Source organism: Crocuta crocuta, unplaced genomic scaffold (assembly GCF_008692635.1).
Source record: "Crocuta crocuta isolate KB4526 unplaced genomic scaffold, BGI_CrCroc_1.0 scaffold85, whole genome shotgun sequence".
In the NCBI taxonomy this organism is placed as follows: Eukaryota; Metazoa; Chordata; class Mammalia; order Carnivora; family Hyaenidae; genus Crocuta; species Crocuta crocuta.
In genome coordinates, this window is record NW_027530620.1 from 5091574 (window position 1) to 5109673 (window position 18100).

The 18100-nt window shown below is 44.2% G+C and overlaps 1 protein-coding gene across 1 annotated transcript; it reads left to right on the forward strand.

Moving 5' to 3' along the window:
• The first annotated feature begins 374 nt into the window (after positions 1-374).
• On the forward strand, positions 375-1271 carry FOXD3 (forkhead box D3). The gene has a single exon (XM_077768125.1). It carries the CDS (start codon positions 375-377, stop codon positions 1269-1271), a length of 897 nt encoding a protein of 298 aa, XP_077624251.1.
• The last annotated feature ends 16829 nt before the right edge of the window (positions 1272-18100 follow it).

Sequence of the window (18100 nt, forward strand, 5' to 3'; positions counted from 1 at the left end):
TCCCGCGCCCGCCGGCACCGCTCTGGGTCTCCACGCCCGGGCCAGAGGCCGAGGAAGGCGGGCGACGTGAGGGGCGCGGCGTGGAGAAGCCGCCGTGGCCAGGAGCGGCATCGAGCGCCTAGTGCCGAGAGCCAGGGGCCGCAGGAGTTGGAGGAGCACGGCCGCGGGGGGCGGACGGCAGCGCCCGCGCCGCGCGATGCCGGGCTGCCGAGTGTGAGCCCAGCCGGGAGGGCCCCGAACCACCTACGTCCCCCTCCCCTCTCCCACCTTTCCAGAGCACCCAAAACCCCCTTCCCCTGAGCTCGGCGGCAGCCCCTGGCGACTCCCATCGTCCGCTGCTCGTTCCCCGCCGCCGCCACCAACCCCGAGGAGGGATGACCCTCTCCGGCGGCGGCAGCGCCAGCGACATGTCCGGCCAGACGGTGCTGACGGCCGAGGACGTGGACATCGATGTGGTGGGCGAGGGCGACGACGGGCTCGAGGAGAAGGACAGCGACGCGGGCTGCGACAGCCCCGTGGGGCCGCCGGAGCTGCGCCTGGACGAGGCGGACGAGGTGACGCCAGCGGTACCCCACCACGGGCAGCCTCAGCCTCCGCACCAGCAGCCCCTGGCATTGCCCAAAGAGGCGGCCGGAGCCGGGGCTGGGCCAGGGGGCGAGGCAGGCGCTTCCGAAGCTGACGGCTGCAAGGGTGGCGCTGGCAGCGAGGAGGGCGGCGGGAGCGGCGGCGGGCCCGGCTCGGGGAGGGGGGCGGCGGCAGGCCTGGCCCCCAGCAAGCCCAAGAACAGCCTGGTGAAGCCGCCCTACTCGTACATCGCGCTCATCACTATGGCCATCCTGCAGAGTCCGCAGAAGAAGCTGACCCTGAGCGGCATCTGCGAGTTCATCAGCAACCGCTTCCCCTACTACCGGGAGAAGTTCCCCGCCTGGCAGAACAGTATCCGCCACAACCTCTCGCTCAACGACTGCTTTGTCAAGATCCCCCGCGAGCCTGGCAACCCGGGCAAGGGCAACTACTGGACCCTGGACCCGCAGTCCGAGGACATGTTCGACAACGGCAGCTTCCTGCGGCGCCGGAAACGCTTCAAGCGCCACCAGCAGGAGCACCTGCGCGAGCAGACGGCGCTCATGATGCAGAGCTTGGGNAGCCGGACGACGGCCACCATCGCGCCCATCCTGAGCGTGCCGCTCTCTGGACAGTTCCTGCAGCCAGCAGCCTCGGCCGCCGCTGCTGCCGCCGCTGCAGCGCAAGCCAAATGGCCAGCTCAATAGGGACGTGCCGGCGGCCGGGACCGAGGGCCGGGCGGCTGCCCCGGGCGGTGGCTGCCCTTCTAGTCGGCGCGCCCCGCCCCGGGCCCGGCCCCCCTCCCCAATCCCTGACTCTGCCTCTCCTCCATTTCCTCCCCCCCGACCCCTCCACGCCGACCTTCTGCGGCCTCCACCCCCTTGCGCACACCTAGGCTGGCGGAGCAAACTCTCGCCGCACGCCCGCCGGGAATAGCTTTCTGTACAGGTAAAACCGAAAAACCGAATTTTCCAAAAATGTACCCCGACGGCTCTTGCTCTCAGTACCGTGGGGATGGGAGGGAAATTCTTTGTACATATTTGTATAAAAATTATTGACTTTCCTTTTGGGGTTCTTATTTTTTTAAGAAAAAAAACCACAAATTCAGTAGATTTAGAGCTCTGAACTTTCATTTTTTTTGAAGGTTCACTCTCCGCAGTTTTATGTGAGAAGAAAATGTATAGAGACGTTGGGAGATTTTAAATATAAAAAAATTTTCAAAAGGCAAAAAGTGTCATTCTATTATAAAAGTCTGTTTATATATGAATGAATATATATGGTATTCTAAATGTTATTCCATCGTGTTGTACACAACTTTGTAAATAAATTTTTAAAATGCTTACCCTAGTGTTTTATTTAGAGGTCTGAAGTAAATGACAATATTTTAAAATTGTATTTGCATTTTATCTTTCCCAGAAATTTGAGGAGTTTCAAGCGATAACCCTTTCAAACTTAGCTATGCAAAATTTGAGTGTAAGGAAAATTTAATTGGAGAAAGGAAAGAATATGCCTAATTTAAATCATATTAATTTTTTTCTGTTAGTTTTTACATAAAATTGGAATTTGGGTGACGATCTTGTTCATACCAACCCATTAAGTCTGAATAACCAGATATTTCTATAGATAAAATAAGCTGCCATTAAAAAAAAAACACCCTAAGTCTAAACAGCACAATGTTTTTAATTTTTTTTTTAAATACCAGACTTCTGTTTTCCATGAGAGTCCTTGGTCATTTCAATTATTCTTTCAAAAGAATGTAAATCACAAACATCCCCTCATTTTAGCACTTAAATCTTAAATTTTTGAAATTATTTTCATTCCCCTCGTGGAAATGGTAAATAAATTCAGTTGATTTTTTAAAAATATATGTCATGGCAGTTTAATTTTTGCAGTGGAATTGTACTGTCTATATTAACCTGATCAATAATACATAGTTGTCTTATTCTTTCATAATATTTTCAAATAATATACGTCTTTTCTATGGCAGTAATAAATCCAGAACATAATTTTGATTTCTGAAGGATTCCTATGAATGCCTCCTCTCCCTCCAACCCGTAGTGTTCCGTGTTCGGAAGACCAAGGCATAGTAGCCTTAACACCCTTCTAAGAACAGGTGCACATCATCCCATTTTTAAAGTCTTTTTTTTTTTTTAATACACTTAGGCTAGGTTAGTGTGAAATGAGAGATCATAGGGCAGGAATGGGGATATGTCCTCCTAGATTATTTTTAATATGCATTTTAGATGTTGCAACCTTAAAAGTATTAAGGTAGAAAGAAAACATCTAGACACGGGAAGCCGTTTCCCATCACCACCAACATATCCTCAAACGGCATCAATTCTAATTATTTTGTAATTAATTTAGCTGTTACAATTACTTATGCAAAATCGCTTTTTAAAACTGAAACGGGGAGCAGTGCTGTCAGCTCGGCCCTCTGCGCGTCCTGCTTGCAAAACACAGCCAGTCCCTGTCAGCGGCGTCCACCTCGCCTCTTGGTGTGGAGATGCCTCCCGGCTTCAGATCCAGCTTTATTTCTCTGCTGTAGGCGTGGGCCACGGAGTCTCTTTGAAAGACGTGTCCTCGAAAATACCGAATCTGTTTTCCTGGTAAACAGTAAACATTATTGTGTCCTGAGTAAACATTCCTTCTGGATCAGGGTCCTAAAATAAAACAAGCTGCCGGGGGTGAGATAGTTTAGCTTGATAAACAAGAACCTGATAATCAACTGCGGCCGAAAGAAGCAACAGTAACCTTCACGGAGAAGAGATTATGGACCACACAGTCTCCTCTAATCTCCTTTTACAAGGAAAACTAAACGGATCTAAATTTGTTTGTGTGTTGCAGCTATAAAAGTAACAAGTTGTTTCACAGTTGTGTCTGGCTAATCGGTTTTTACACAAACAGCAAATGGTACATGATTTGTGCAAACACATAGAGGTTATTTCTAATTTTAGCTGACACCCCTGGGAAAAGGGAAAGGCAGGGCTTCTTGAATTCACTTTTAGCCTCAAGAAGCTGCTGATCCAAGGCTTCTAAATGACATTGGATAACAGAGGCCTCATTCCATCCCTGATCCTTTGTTACTTATAAAATTACTCGCTCATATTTCCACGCATAGCAGCAATACCGGCCGAGCCTGAGCCCGCAGCTTGACACTCCGCCACAAGCCGCCGCTTGAGATCCGCAGGGCTTTTTCCAGCGATGCATGAGGCGGCAGGGAGAAGGGGAGCAGAGATCCGCCGTCAACTTTTCTTCTAGCTACTTCTCAGCCTTGAACTGGAGCCTGGAGATGGACCCCTTCCTTTTATTTCTTGAAGAATAGGAAACTCAGATCCAGACCCCAAGCCGGCCAGCGGCTGTTTAAAGTGCTGGCAGATGTCTGGGAGCTAGACCTGGCTGTACCCCCTTTGGAAAGCTCTTTTTGTTTTAAGCTTGTTAAACCACGAAGGCTTAGAGCAGAAGGGAAAATGCAAATATACATAATGAACGTAAGCATTTGGTGGGGGGAGGGTTGAAACTCACATTTGGTATGAACACTGGCACCAGCGACGAAAGACACTGAAACCCCCCTTTACATGGAGCTTTAAAGGCAACACTGATATCCACTTTTTATTCCACTTAGGCAGGTTTATTTGTAATAAAAAAAAAGAAAAAGGAAGGGGGTTGATTTTTATGGGAGAGAATTTTAGCTTTTGGCTAAACGAATTTAAACTGGTTTCCACTTCCTCCAGCACTCATTTCTAGAATGTCAATCCCGTTCCGAGGCCTGTAGTCCTTAGAACTTCTCCAGAGCTGAGTCCCTGAGTGGAGCCCCCGCACGCAGTCCCTCCGAGAATGGAGGGTGAACCCGGAGGTCCAGGGAAATGTGAACCTAGCTAGAGCAAAAATACTTGCACGGGCTATGATGGGCTCTCGCTGCGATGGCGGATGCAGCCTGTAGGGGGCGACGAACAGATGGAAAACTTACCCGTTTTGTCTCCGGGAGTTTAGCCCCAGCCCTCCGAGGCTTCTCCTTCCTTTCCTCGCAGCCTGGGAGCACCCTGACACCTTTGTTCATCCTCCGGGCCTGGGACATCGAGGTGGAATCCCGGAGAGGCTGCTTTTTTCAGCCTGTCTCCTGAAAGGGACAGAGTCCCGAGGGAAGTTTATCTTAAAGATTGGGAAGCAATAAAGTTTAGTGATGAGGAAACATCGACTTGGAAGCAATTAAGAGTTATATTTGAGGTTATTTATTTTACATGGTTTATAGGAAAGGTCTTGGCAGTAAGGGGAACATGAATGGCCCATGGGTGAAAGGAGAGGGGGTCGTTTTAACGTGGGTTCCTTGAAGTACGGTCCAGAACAAAATGTGATCTAAAAGCCAATTCCAAAGCTAATGTGTTCATTGGACTCCACCTGTGTCTGTGATGGTGGCAAACCGCTGCATGAATTAGTCAATGCCCTCCTTACTGGGGTGGGGAAGGGTTTGAAAACATTCTCCGGGTGCCCAGGGCCAGTCATGGGCAGGGGTAGGGTGGGAGGGGAATGACAGTAAGCAATGGAATTGAGAGGCCTTGCAAAAGGGGTTTCAATCAGGGATTAGGCATTTTGTGGCTGTGGCCTTGGACAAGCTGCTTGGTTTCTTTGAGTCTTTCCTTACCTCTACAATGAGAATGAGGAGTCTATCTGATGCTTGAGCTTGCAGGATTAGGTGAGCTGGTGTCAGTAAAAAATGTTTTACAAACTGAAAGGAGCCAAGGGGAATGTAAGGAGTTTGCTTGGTATTTTTTAATGCCTTCCGGACAAAGAAACAACTCTGTTTGAAACACCAGCGGTATTTGGCTTGGTTTTGGAAAAACTTGGTTTTAGGTGTGAAAAGTCGGTTCACCTAAGAAGGGTCGCAGAACCTATTCCAGCTCCCTGCTACCTACCTGGGAGGAAAAGAGGCTGGTCAGAAGGGGCTTTTACAAGGTGCAGTCTCCTGCTGGCCTTGAGCCCTTCCATGCCTTAGGCCTGAGGAGAGGCCCTTACTGCCAGCTCCAGAGGCCTGGCATACTTCTTTCTGGCTGAGCAGTCCACTTTGCTGTTTGCCCGTTTGCTTCCACTCTCCGAGGCAAGTGGGGAAACACGAGCCCTCTGCTGACAGACGCCCATTAGCACAAGACATGGGCTCCTGGGAGAATTAAAGGTAACTAGATCCTAAACACGTGTGAAAGACCACCGTCCCTTTGCTTCCCCTCAACAGTTGGCAGAGTTATACCCAGAGCCAACCTCTCTCTTATCCCCACCCCCTCCCCTTGCCCTCTTAGGAATGTACAGGCCGTTCTTTGCTCCCCAGGAGCAAGACCAACCAAGGGGGCGGTTGCACAGAATAAAATTTGAAAAGAAATGTTGCAAAATCAGCCATGAAGTCTTAAGAAAGCACTGTCATCTTATATTTATTTCCCGAGGGGGTGTCTTACATCAGAATTTCTCAAAATAAGAATTAAATTAATCCCCTCCCCCATTTAATATAAAACGTGTACTCAAAGACCTTCTTTTCCAGATGACATTGTGCTGATGCACACAGCTTTGTCTGTTAGTGGCAAGGTGGGGAGGAGGAGGGAACCCCTTCATTCCCGGGTCTGAGTCCTCCCGGGCTGAATTTCGGAGGTATCTTCTGAAAAACCAGTCTTTTCACAGAACGTCCTCCCCTCTTTTCACACAGGCCCAGAAGGTGCTGTGACTTCCCTAAGGTCACTCAGCAGCCCGAGTGTAAGCTATGGAAACACTCAGGAGGAAAAAGTGTTCTCCACCTAGGAAGGATGTTCCATTTGAGGAAAGGAAAACAGCGAAGAAGCCTGGGCCAAAGAAGGTTGGGAAGCGCAGAGAAAAGGAAACACACACACACAGAGAAGCGTTGGGCCGAGCGGGATCCCTGAATCCCGCTCCCGGAAGGCCGGAGACCTCGACCGCGGGGTGGTTCCGCGGCCCGGCCGAGGCAGCCTCCGGTGCACCACCAGCGCAGCACAGGGCGGTTCTCCGGGGACCGAGGGTTAGAGTTCCTTCTTGACTTGTGATTTGGGAGGGCAAGAAAGAAGGCGGGAACTGCAGGCCCGCACGTCCCTCCACCCGGCAGGTCAGCGGCCCAGCCACAGCACTCTGGGGTCACATTCGGTCCCCCCGCCCCCTATTCTGGGTCCACCTTTGCGCAAACCAGGAGGGCTCGGCCTGCGGGACTCCAGCTCCCCCTGTCTGAAGGGAGGGAAGAAGAGAATTTGAATTAATTAGGGAGAAAACCCATCGGTAAAAGGTGCCTGCTGCAGGGGTGGGGGCAGCGGAGGGCGCGGGGGGGGGGCTCTCCTCCCCTCCCTCTCCTGCGGCGCCCCACTTGCAGGCGCTTAGGGAAGCCTGCGACGCGAAGCCAGTGCCGGCCGGGCGGCCTGGAAGCCCCACCCTGGGATCTCTGGGAAACCAAGAGCAAGTTTACTACGTTCTAGGTANNNAATTTTTTTAATTTAATTTATTTTTTATTTATTTATTTATTTATTTATTTATTTATTTATTTATTTATGGCGAGTCTTAAGAGGAGAATCGGGAGGACTCTGGAGAGCTGGCTGGGTGACGGACAGACCCAAGTGCCACCAAGTCGGTCCTGTTTGCCTGGCCGCCAATGCGCAGCAAGTTCTCCTGGCCATTCCCGTCCCCGGGCGCTCTCTCGTCCGCGGACCTGGGCGTCTGGAACGCTCCTTCCGGGATGGATCTGTCAACAGGGGCTGCAGTGCACGCCTTATTGAAGAGGGGAGCTTTGCTTCTTTTCCTTACTCCATCCCTTCCACTCTCTCCTCTCGACAAATGGTAAGCGAGACTCAGTTTTCTCCCAAAGATCAACAACATATTTTGCCCGTTACCCTTTTATGCAAGGGGTGTATGCCTGGTATCGCAGAAGCTTTGCTATCACGGCCAGAGCAACCCCAAAAGCTTAATGTTCTCTTTGCTCTCAAACTCCAACTAGGAGGCAGCGCCTCCTCCGGGAAACCTTAGATCCCAGCTCAGGTTAGTCGAGTCTGGTCGGAGCCCACTGTGCCAACTAATGAAGCTTTGTCATTGATGCCTTGTGAGTTTCTTACTGTCTAACATTGCTGAGCACAAAAGGGACAACTAAAATTATTTGTGTAGCAAAAAAAAAAAAATTATTTGTGTAGCAAATAACAACAGAGGACCATGGGGATGAGCATGAGAAAGGTTGTTGATTGATCTCAAGAGTTTGGGGGACCGTTTTCTTCCCATTCCTTTTCTTGAGAACCCTTCTTTATGATAATGCTTTTATAAACACCATGTTAACATTTTAAATGAAGGAATTTTAAAAACATTTATTAGAGATCTAAAAGGTATAAAATCATGTCACATTCATAGTGTAATTAGATTTTCTGGAGTACTTTCTCTGCTGTTTTCTCTGCCTTCTCCTGACTGGCATACATACCATCAGACAGTTCCACCTTCAACCTAATAAGGAAACCCCTTCTAAGGTACCTCAGTTTTTAGCCAGCTTATGCTTCAATTCTTCCAGTAAAAGAGGAATCAAACCTTGCCAAACATTAGACAGTTACACTGTCTTTTGTAGAACCCTTTTATTTCCTTAGTAAAATATAGAGGTTTGGAGAGTCATTTGCTTAGATTTTAATATTAAAGATGACCTAATGGGGCACTTGGGTGGCTCAGTTGATTAAGCATCTGACTTCGGCTTAGGCCATGATCTCATAGTTCATGCGTTCGAACCCTGCATCGGGCTCTGGTGCTGACAGTTCAGAGCCTGGAGCCTGCTTTGGATTCTGTGTCTCCCTCTCTCTCTCTGCCTTTCCCCCACTTGCACTCGGTTTCTCTCTCTCTCTCAGAAATAATGAAAACATCTTTAAAAAATACTAAAGATGACCTTCTAAGATGATCATATTATCATGTGTTGGGTTTCTTTATCTAGAAACAATAAAGAACTCACTGTGATTTGGCTTTTACATTAAAACTACTGTTTGTGGGGGAAAGTGAGCAAAAGCTAAAACTCTGAGACAGCATCAGTGTTCTGTATTCAGTATACATCTTCCAGGGCTGTCCAGGGCCCTTGTTCTGAGACCACTTGGAGAGCCCTAGCTACCACCTCCCCTAGGATTGATTTCAGGCAATACTGGCAGTAAAAGTCTTATGAGATGGTTGGTTGTTAGAATTTCATGTTCTTTATTTTAACCAGAAAAAAAGAGCATTTTGAATTTTTTTGAATGTTTATTTATTTTTGAGAGGGAGAGAGAGTATGGGGGAAGGGACAGAGAGAGAATCCCAAGCAGGATCCACGCTGTCAGCATAGAACCAGACTCAGGGCTTGAGCCCGTGAAATGTGAGGTCATAACCTGGGCCGAAGTCAGATGTTTAACTGACTGATCCACCCAGGTGCCCCCAAGAAAAGCATTTCAAAAAAGCTAAATCAGGGGTGCCTGGGTGGTTCAGTCAGTAAAGCGTCCGACTTTGGCTCAGGTCATGATCTCGCGGTTCGTGGGTTCAAGCCCCGCATCAGATTCTGTGCTGGCAGCTCAGAGCCTGGAGCCTGTTTCAGATTCTGTGTGTCCCTCTCTCTCTGTCTCAAAAAATAAATAAACTATAAAAAATTCTTTTAAAAGCTAAGTCATTTAATTTATTTTCCATTACTGTAACCATTGGCATAATAGTTACCTCTTACCTGGCAGTCATCCCAACCATATGAAACTAGATATCTTCTCTGATACATATTTATATGGATTCTACTATTTAATATAAAGAAAAAAGAAGATAAATCCCAGATTTTTTGGCTATTGCCCTCCAACTGGGATCAAGATAACATGCTCTTTAGCTCTATACATTTAATGCAATTTTTTTTCCACAAATTTATATCTAGTGAGTGTGGTCTCTGTTGATTTAGTCTTTATAGAGCCCAGTTAGCTTCTTCTATGCCATTGTTATAGATTATATCAGTAAGCCATCTCTCAAATTCTACCATCTTGCAAATGTAAATGTTGGTTACAAGAGCAAGGTGGTACCAAGATCAGCACAAATTAATCACAACCACTGTGAAATATCTGCTTTATTGATGGTACTTCAACAGCATCATCTTTCCACATACATCAGGAATTATGACTTTATGATAAAGTTGCTCTTGTTGCTGGAGGGAATCGAGTGTAAGTATTAATAGATTGGATTAAAAGACAAGACTAATTCTTAGTCCTCGTCCTGACATTGAACTTGGAAGTATTTGGTGGACTCTGTATTTGCCCACCTAAAGATTACTATTGAAAATTTAGCTGAAAGAGAAGAATTATAGTATTATAACTATCATTTCAAATTTTTAGCTAACAGATCTTTTTGAGTAACAGTTTAAAAATTTAGAGATATTTAATAAAATTTTTTAACGTTTATTTATTTTTGAGATAGAGAGAGACAGACCTTGAGCAGGGGAGGGGCAGAGAGAGGAGACACAGAATCCAAAGCAGGCTCCGGGCTCTGAGCTGTCAGCACAGAGCCTGATGCAGGGCTTGAACTCACTGACCACGAGATCATGACCTGAGCTAAAGTTGACCGTTTAACAGACTGAGCCACCCAGGCACTCCTAGAGATTTTTTTAAAACTTAATTTCACTTTTGTCTTAAGATATCTATTTTTCCATGACATCTGTCATTCAAACCTCTAACAGGTTGATTACTCCTTTACTCTGATACTGGTAGTATATCTTGTAGTTTAGGGTAGGGGACTGAATCACCCCTCTCTACTACCATCATCCACAAAGCCCCATGAATAAATTGAAGCTACCCCCTATAGGATACTGTGAGTGAATCCACCCTCCACTTTGGAAGCCATGATTTTAGTACAGTATATTCAATATACATACTTAACGGGTTACACTTTTTGCTTTAAAAATTTTTTACATAAATGAGATGAAGTGTGAGGAAAAACTTCATTACATTCTGAGAGCTAAAAACTTACTGTGTAAGAGATGGCTATACTGTATTTTCAAAATTGATTCCCTTGCTAAGGAGGGTTTATTATTTGAGGTATAGAATGATATTCTGGAAAAAGTATGGGCTTTGGATATGATAGTCCTAGGATCAAATCCTGGCTCTGCCAATTCCTAAATGTAATTTTCATCAAAGTTATTTAGTCTCTCTGAATCGTTTTCTGATCTATAAAATGGGGACCATACTATGAAGATTTACTCTGATAATGTATTTAGAGTGCTCAAAAGTGATGGTTATTGCTCTTCCCCTAAGTAGCCTGAGATGATCTCTGGAAATGGTTCACTATTCACTTTACCCAGAAAAACCTATGAAATTATTCAATCAAGAGGTTCAAGGGGCACCTCGGTGGCTCAGTCAGTTAAGTGTCCAACTTTGGCTCAGGTCATGATCTCACAGCTAATGGGTTCGAGCCCCACGCTGGGCTCTGTGCTGACAGCTCAGAGCCTAAAGCCTGCTTCGGTTTCTAGGTCTCCCTCTCTGCCCCTCTTACACTTGTGCACACACTCGCTCTCTCTCGCTCTCTCTCTCTCTTTCTGAAAAATAAACATTAAAAAAAAAGAGGTCCAAATCTTTACGTTCACTTTTAAGAATACACGTGAAACTGTCCAGGCCATCAAGGGTATGCATATCCAAAAAGCCACCAACTATCTGAAAGACGCCACTTTGCAGAAGCAACATATGCCATTCTGTGGCTACAATGGTGGAGTTGGGAGGTGTGCCCAGGCCAACAGTTGGGCTGGACATAGGGTTGGTGCCCCAAAAAGAGTGCTGAATATTTACTGCACATGCTTAAAAATGCAGAGAGTAATGCTGAACCTCAGGGTTTAGATGTAGATTCTCTAGTCATTGAGCACATCTAGGTGAACAAAGCCCTCAAGATATGGCATAGAATTTACAGGGTTCATGGTAGGATTAACCCATACGTGAGTTCTCCCTGCCACATTGAGATAATCCTTACTGAAAAAGAGCAGATTGTTCCTAAACCAGAGAGGATGTTGCTCAGAAGGAAAATATATCCTAGAAGAAACTGAAGAAACAAAAACTTATGGCCCGGGAGTAAATTCTGCATAAAATAAATGCAAATAAAAGTTTAAAAAATGATGGTTATTATTACTTTACAGTTTTGCTGATTTTATAGCGGTCATATTTTCATGGGGCTACCTTTATTTTCTTCTTTGCTATCATATACCAATAGTTGTCACATTTCATATTTAAAAATGAAGTTGCTGATACCACTGTCCCTTCCATCTGTTTGAGCGAGGTATCATTTTTGTGTTCCCACAACTTAACAAATGTGAAACAATTTACTCTGTAGTGCCACTTGGTAAATCACTTTTTCACTTTCAGGGTATTTTTCAGTCTTGTGGGTGAGAGGTCTTGACAATAGTCATTAAAGATATGATAGCACTTTCACAAGAACAAGGACATGTGCCTTATGTCTTTGCTGAGCTCTGGTCTAGGTAGACTAATTTTAACATTCTTCTGGATCTGCACTAAGATTTCACTGGCAGAAGTCACTGTCTGCCTAGATTGGATCTGATCAGGCAAACACCTAATTTTGAGCTTGTAAAGATCACCTCAGTTATATTATCTGGCTAATGGGAGGATGTGATATCATATATTTAAAGAAAGATGTGATAGAAACCAGACTGATTAGGTTTTGCTGCCTGGTGATTGTGACTAAGTCACTTGAAACCTCAAATTATGATAATTTAGTTGAGACATATATCTATTTAGTTTATTCAAATTAAAGCAAACATTACTTAAAAAGTATGAGAAAGAAAGAATGAAAAACCATTTAAATGTGAAGCTGCCATTAATTCTATTCAATGAGCATGGGACACAGGGAAATGTAAGGGTGGCATGAAGTTGCTGTTTCCACAGTTAGTTTCAGTTCCCTTATGTATCTTATAATGTGAACATCTTACTACAGAAAATGGGATGAAATATCAGTGTTTAAATACACTGTCCTTATCTTTTTGTACAACATGGCCCCTAAATGCAAGCTAGTTATTACATTTAGAGTTCAACCAAAGACACATAAGACCGTTCTAGCAATGGAGGAAAATCAATTAGATTAATGGAGAGATTGTGTGCTTGTATATTGTAAGGGCAACTTTTAAGGGATTTTGTGACTAATTTTTGTTATATTTGATTTTTTGCCTTACATGTTACTTCACAATCTAACTCCTGCACAAAATGCAATTTCCATTATAATATCTGCCTTACCAGGGTTGTTCTGGGAATCAAATGAGATAATATATGTTAAAGCGCTCTGCAAAATTCACGGTGCCATAAAATGTAAAATGTTTCTGTATTCTGGACAAGACTTGGCCAGCCATTTAAATGTTTTTACTCTGTTTTCACACAGAAAGTGAATTTTAGCTGTGTACAGAACAACAATCACAATAATAATAATGATAGAAGCTAAGAAATTGATTAATTGCCTACAAACCAGGAAATGTGCTTAGTGCTTTAAGTGGATTATCCCAATTAGATACTGCTTTGGGGAGAGTTCTTCTACTTAGATTTCTTTCTTTCTTTCTTTCTTTCTTTCTTTCTTTCTTTCTTTCTTTCTTTCTTTCTTAATATTTTTATTTATTTCTAGGAGAGAGAGAGAGACAGCGTGAGCAGGAGAGGGTCAGAGAGAGAGGGAGACACAGACTCTGAAATAGGCTCCAGGCTCTGAGCTGGCAGTCAGCACAGAGCCCGACGCAGGGCTCGAACCCACGAACCACAAGATCATGACCTAAGTGAAAGTCGGACGCTTAACTGACTAAGCCACCCAGGCTCCCCTCTACTTAGATTTCTATATTCCAGGCTCTCTGAAGGATACCTCAGTTTCAAATATTATATACACTTTCTGGGAAACCTTCACATTACTCATGTGGTGTGAAGCCAGTATGTTTTCTTCTTATAAGGCTGAATTTAAAAACTAAGAAGTTCTGGGTGAGAAAATACTTATTTCCTATTATTGCCATGGGGAAGAATTTCCATCGGAAGGACATGTGAACCTTTCCCTATTATTTACTCCCCTCTGAGGGAGGAAGGAGGTCTTGCCTGATTAATCTTTTAATATAAATTTTATTTATTTATTTAGAGCTCAAGTGGGGAAGGAGCAGAGAGAGAAAGAGAGAGAATCCCAAGCAGGCTCTGAACCACTAGTGCAGAGGCCAATGCAGGGCTCAAACTCATGAACCACGAGATCATGACCTGAGCAGAAGTCAGATGCTTAACTGACTGATCCACCCAGGCACCCCTGTTTTTTATTCTTGAGTGGGGGGGGCAGAGGGGCAGAGAGAGAGACCAAGACAGAGGGAGACAGAGACTCCGAAGCAGGCTTTTGCTGTCAGCACAGAGCCCTATGTGGGGCTTGAACTCATGAACTGTGAGATCATGCCCTGAACCAAAATCAAGTCTGATGTTTAACTGAGTCATCCAGGGGCCCATGATTAGTCAGTTTAGAAGAAGGAAATGAACATTTGTGGATCAGCCACTCCTACACATTTTGGATTTGCCTGCTCTCAGAGAGGATGAATTTGGTTTCAGTCTCTGTCATGCCATGACCTTAGTGAAACATGATCTTACTTGTGGTTGAGACCTACAGCTGTTTAGTTCTCCCCATGACTAGGTAGGTAAATCTAACTAGTTCAGCCACTATTAGCAAGTTCACTTGGTTGCACATCACTTAATGCAGATTTCATTTGAAGTAAAAATAACATTTGTTATCTTTGACTCCTATGTCTACTTCTCAACTGGTTCTAAAGTAGGTGGGAAAGAGAAAGATTATGAAGCAGTTCTGCTTAAAACCCTAACAAAAGACAGGGTAAGGAAGTGGTTAAGAGCACAGGGGTAGAAATGAATTTGCCTAATTTCAAATTTGGGATTCATCACTTTTCAGCTGTGTTATCTTATGCAAGTTACTTAAACTCTCTGTGCCTTAGTTATCTGTAAAATGAGAACAATAATAGAACCTACTCTCATGGTTGAGAGGATTAAATGAATTAATACATGTAAAATGTTTAGAATAGTCCTAAATGTATCAGCATTCAATAAATGTTAGCTTTTCTTATTAATAAATTCACACTAATAGCCCAAGGATACAGTCTAAATATTTGCACACATAATTTGCATTCAGCTTCTAACTTCCCTCCTGAAAAAATGTTGATTCATGGGGCATTTGGGTCGGACTCTGGATTTCCGCTCAGGTCATGATCTCATGGTTTGTAAATCTGAGCCCCCTGTCTCTGCACTGACAGTGAGGAGTCGGCTTGGGGTTCTCTCTCTCTCTCTCTCTCTCTCTCTCTCTCCCTCTCTCTCTCTGGCCCTTACCTGCTCATGTCACAGTTTTTCTACTCTTTCAAAATAAATAAATAAACTTAAAAAAAATGTTGATTCCTTGATTATCAGCACTGAGGCCTTCTACTGATTCATTCTCTGTGGTTAGTATGGTATATTTAGTCTTCTTCCTTTGTTCTTTATTTGCCACAATCCATAGAAATGGAACTCACAATGACATGCCTTTTAGATTTCTGTGAGGTCTTTGGACTAGTCCACTGTGCTTGCTCTTATTTCAGAGCCCCATAGCACTTTTCCTATCCTATACAATTTAGCGATTAAATATGTGTCATATGGGATGCTAAATAGGACAGATTCTTTAAAAAAAGAAAATCACCTCAGTGTCTGTTCTTGTGGTGCGATTATGTTGCAGTAATATTTAGGGAAGCATGTTCAACATTTTATCGTAGAGAATTTCAAACATACAGAAAGCTGAAAGAACTTTTTAAAAGATTTTCTAATTATTTTTTAGTAATTTCTATACCCTTGGGCTTGAAAGCCTGGGTTTGAAATCTAGCTTTGCCACTTACTGGCTATGTGACCCATATAACATTACTGTTACTTAGTGTCTTTGTCTGTAAAAGAGGGTAATAGTAGTACCTACCTCATGAGGTTGTGAAAATGCATGTAAAATGCTTATAATAGTGCTTGACCAGCAAACACTTGTAGAGTACTAACTTATGCTGGGCAATTTATGCATATTAATATGTCATTTAATTCTCACCAAAACCCCATGAGGTAGTACCATTATTATAAAATATAATGTATATTAGCTATTGTTATTTTTTTATAGCAGAAATTCATAGAGAAAAAATGTCTCTCCTTAGTTTGATGTGTTTTTTTGTTTTTGTTTTTGTTTTTGTTTTGTAAATTTTATTTTTAAGAACACCTGAGTGGCTCAGTCAGTTAAATATATGACTTCAGCTCAGGTCACGATCTATGGTTCCTGAGTTCGAATCCCACATCAGGTGAGATTGAGCCCCACCTCAGGTGAGTTCATGGCCCTCTTCAGGTGAGCATGAGGCCTGCTTTGGGTAAACACGAGCCCTGTTTTGGGTGAGCCCTGCTTTTCTCTCGCTTGCTCTCTGCCCTTCGTGGGATTCTCTCTCTCTCTCTCTCTCTCCTTCTCTCTCTCTCTCTGCCTTTCACTCACTTGCACTCTCTCTTTCTTTCTCTAAAAAAAAAAAAAAGTTTTATTTTTAAATAATCTCTACACCCAAGGTGAGGTTCAAACTCACAACCCCAAGAGTCAGACATTCTACCCACTTTGCCAGTCAGGTACCCGTCTGTTTAGTTCTTGAGTTTTAAATTTATAGAGAAAGATAGCATGAGTTGGGGTGAGGGAAAGAGGGGGGGAGAGAGAGAGAGAGAAGGAATCTTAAGCAGGTTCCACATAGAGACCGAAGTGGGACTCCATCCCATGACCCTGGGATTGGGACCTGAGCCGAAATAAAGAGGAGGACATTCAACCAATTGAACCACCCAAGCGCCCTAAGCCCTTGAGTTTGAAAACAGACGTTTTGAAGTTCATGGCAAAAATAATGCCATGGGTTCTACATTGGCCCAGGTCAGGAGTGTAACATCCTCAGCCTTGCGTCCCTGTGTCCTGTGTGTTTCTGCACTTATATTCTTAATTGGTGGGGCGAGAGGGGGACTTTGCTCTCTTTTGGTGGATGTGTGTGGGATTCCTCTGTCCATACCTCCTGGAGGAAGGGCCATTGCCATCTAGCTGTGTATGAGCTACATTCGGGTGGGTCCACACAGGCATGAATGGAAGCTTGGAACTTTCTATTGTGTTTCTTCAGTGCCATGGATTTGAAATGAACTCCTCCTCATTGTGAGTATCCAGAGTCTCATAAAGGGTTTGTGACCAGGAAACACTGGAAGTGTCATCCCAGAATTATGGTCAGCCTTATTCCCTGTCATCTCCAAGTGGAAGTTAAGTTTCAGAACAAGCAAACAGTTCTATTTTTAAAGAAATGTGTTACACTCAGAAATGATGAAAACAAAACTTATACTAAAAGGCAAAGATGCTAAAGGAAGAAAAAATAATGTCATGGGAAGGAAGCTTTGTGAGAGAGACTGGGGTCTTTTCCTGTCGAAAGCCTATGTACTCAGGGAAAAAGTTCATGTCGCTGACAATTCATTTTGGAACAACAGATAAAGAGTCTCACCTGACCAAACTATGTAAAGTTTCCTAGCCTTGGGGAGATGAGAGAATAAACAACTAGGGTGAAGCTGATTAGGGTACTTGGGGACCAGTACCAAGCCAGACTAATTTCTAGAGCTGGGAAAAATATCCCTCTGGATGGATTTGGGGATTTGACAGCAGAGAAGAATTGTGTTTCCTATGAATAATTTTTGGACTCTTGTGATGCAATATTTTATTTATTTATTTATTTATTTGGTGAGAGCACTTCAGATTTACTCTTAGCAGGTTTGTAGTATACAATACAGTATTAACTATAATCACTGTGCTGCAGGTTAGACCCCCAGCATGTATTCATCTTATAACTGGAAGTTTATATCCTTTACCAACATTTCTCCATTTTTTCCCACTCTCCCCCAGTCTTGGCAACCCTTTTACTCTCTGCTTCTATCATTAGTTTGAGGTTTTTAGATGCCACATATATACAAAATCAACAGTATTTGTCTTTCTATTTCTGGCTTATTTCACTTAGCATATGTCCTTTAGTGTGATATCATGATTTATAATAAGAAATATATGTTTTGGTCTTTCTTTTTTAATTTTTTTTTTTTTTAATTTCTAGGAGAGAGAGAGAGAGACAGCGTGAGCAGGGGAGGGTCAGAGAGAGAGGGAGACACAGACTCCGAAACAGGCTCCAGGCTCTGAGCTGGCAGTCAGCACATAGCCCGACGCGGGGCTCGAACCCACGAACCGCGAGATCATGACCTAAGCGAAAGTCGGACGCTCAACCGACTAAGCCACCCAGGCGCCCCTCTTTTTTAAATTTTTTTAATGTTTTAATTATTTCTGAGAGAGAGAGACAGCATGAGCAGGGGAGGGTCAGACAGAGAGGGAGACACAGAATCTGAAGCAGGCTCCAGGCTCTGAGCTGTCAGCACAGAGCCCGACACGGGGCTCAAACCCACGAACTGTGAGATCATGACCTGAGCTGAAGTCAGACGCTTAACTGACTGAGGCACACAAGTGCCCCATTGGTCTTTCTTTTTTTTTATTGCGT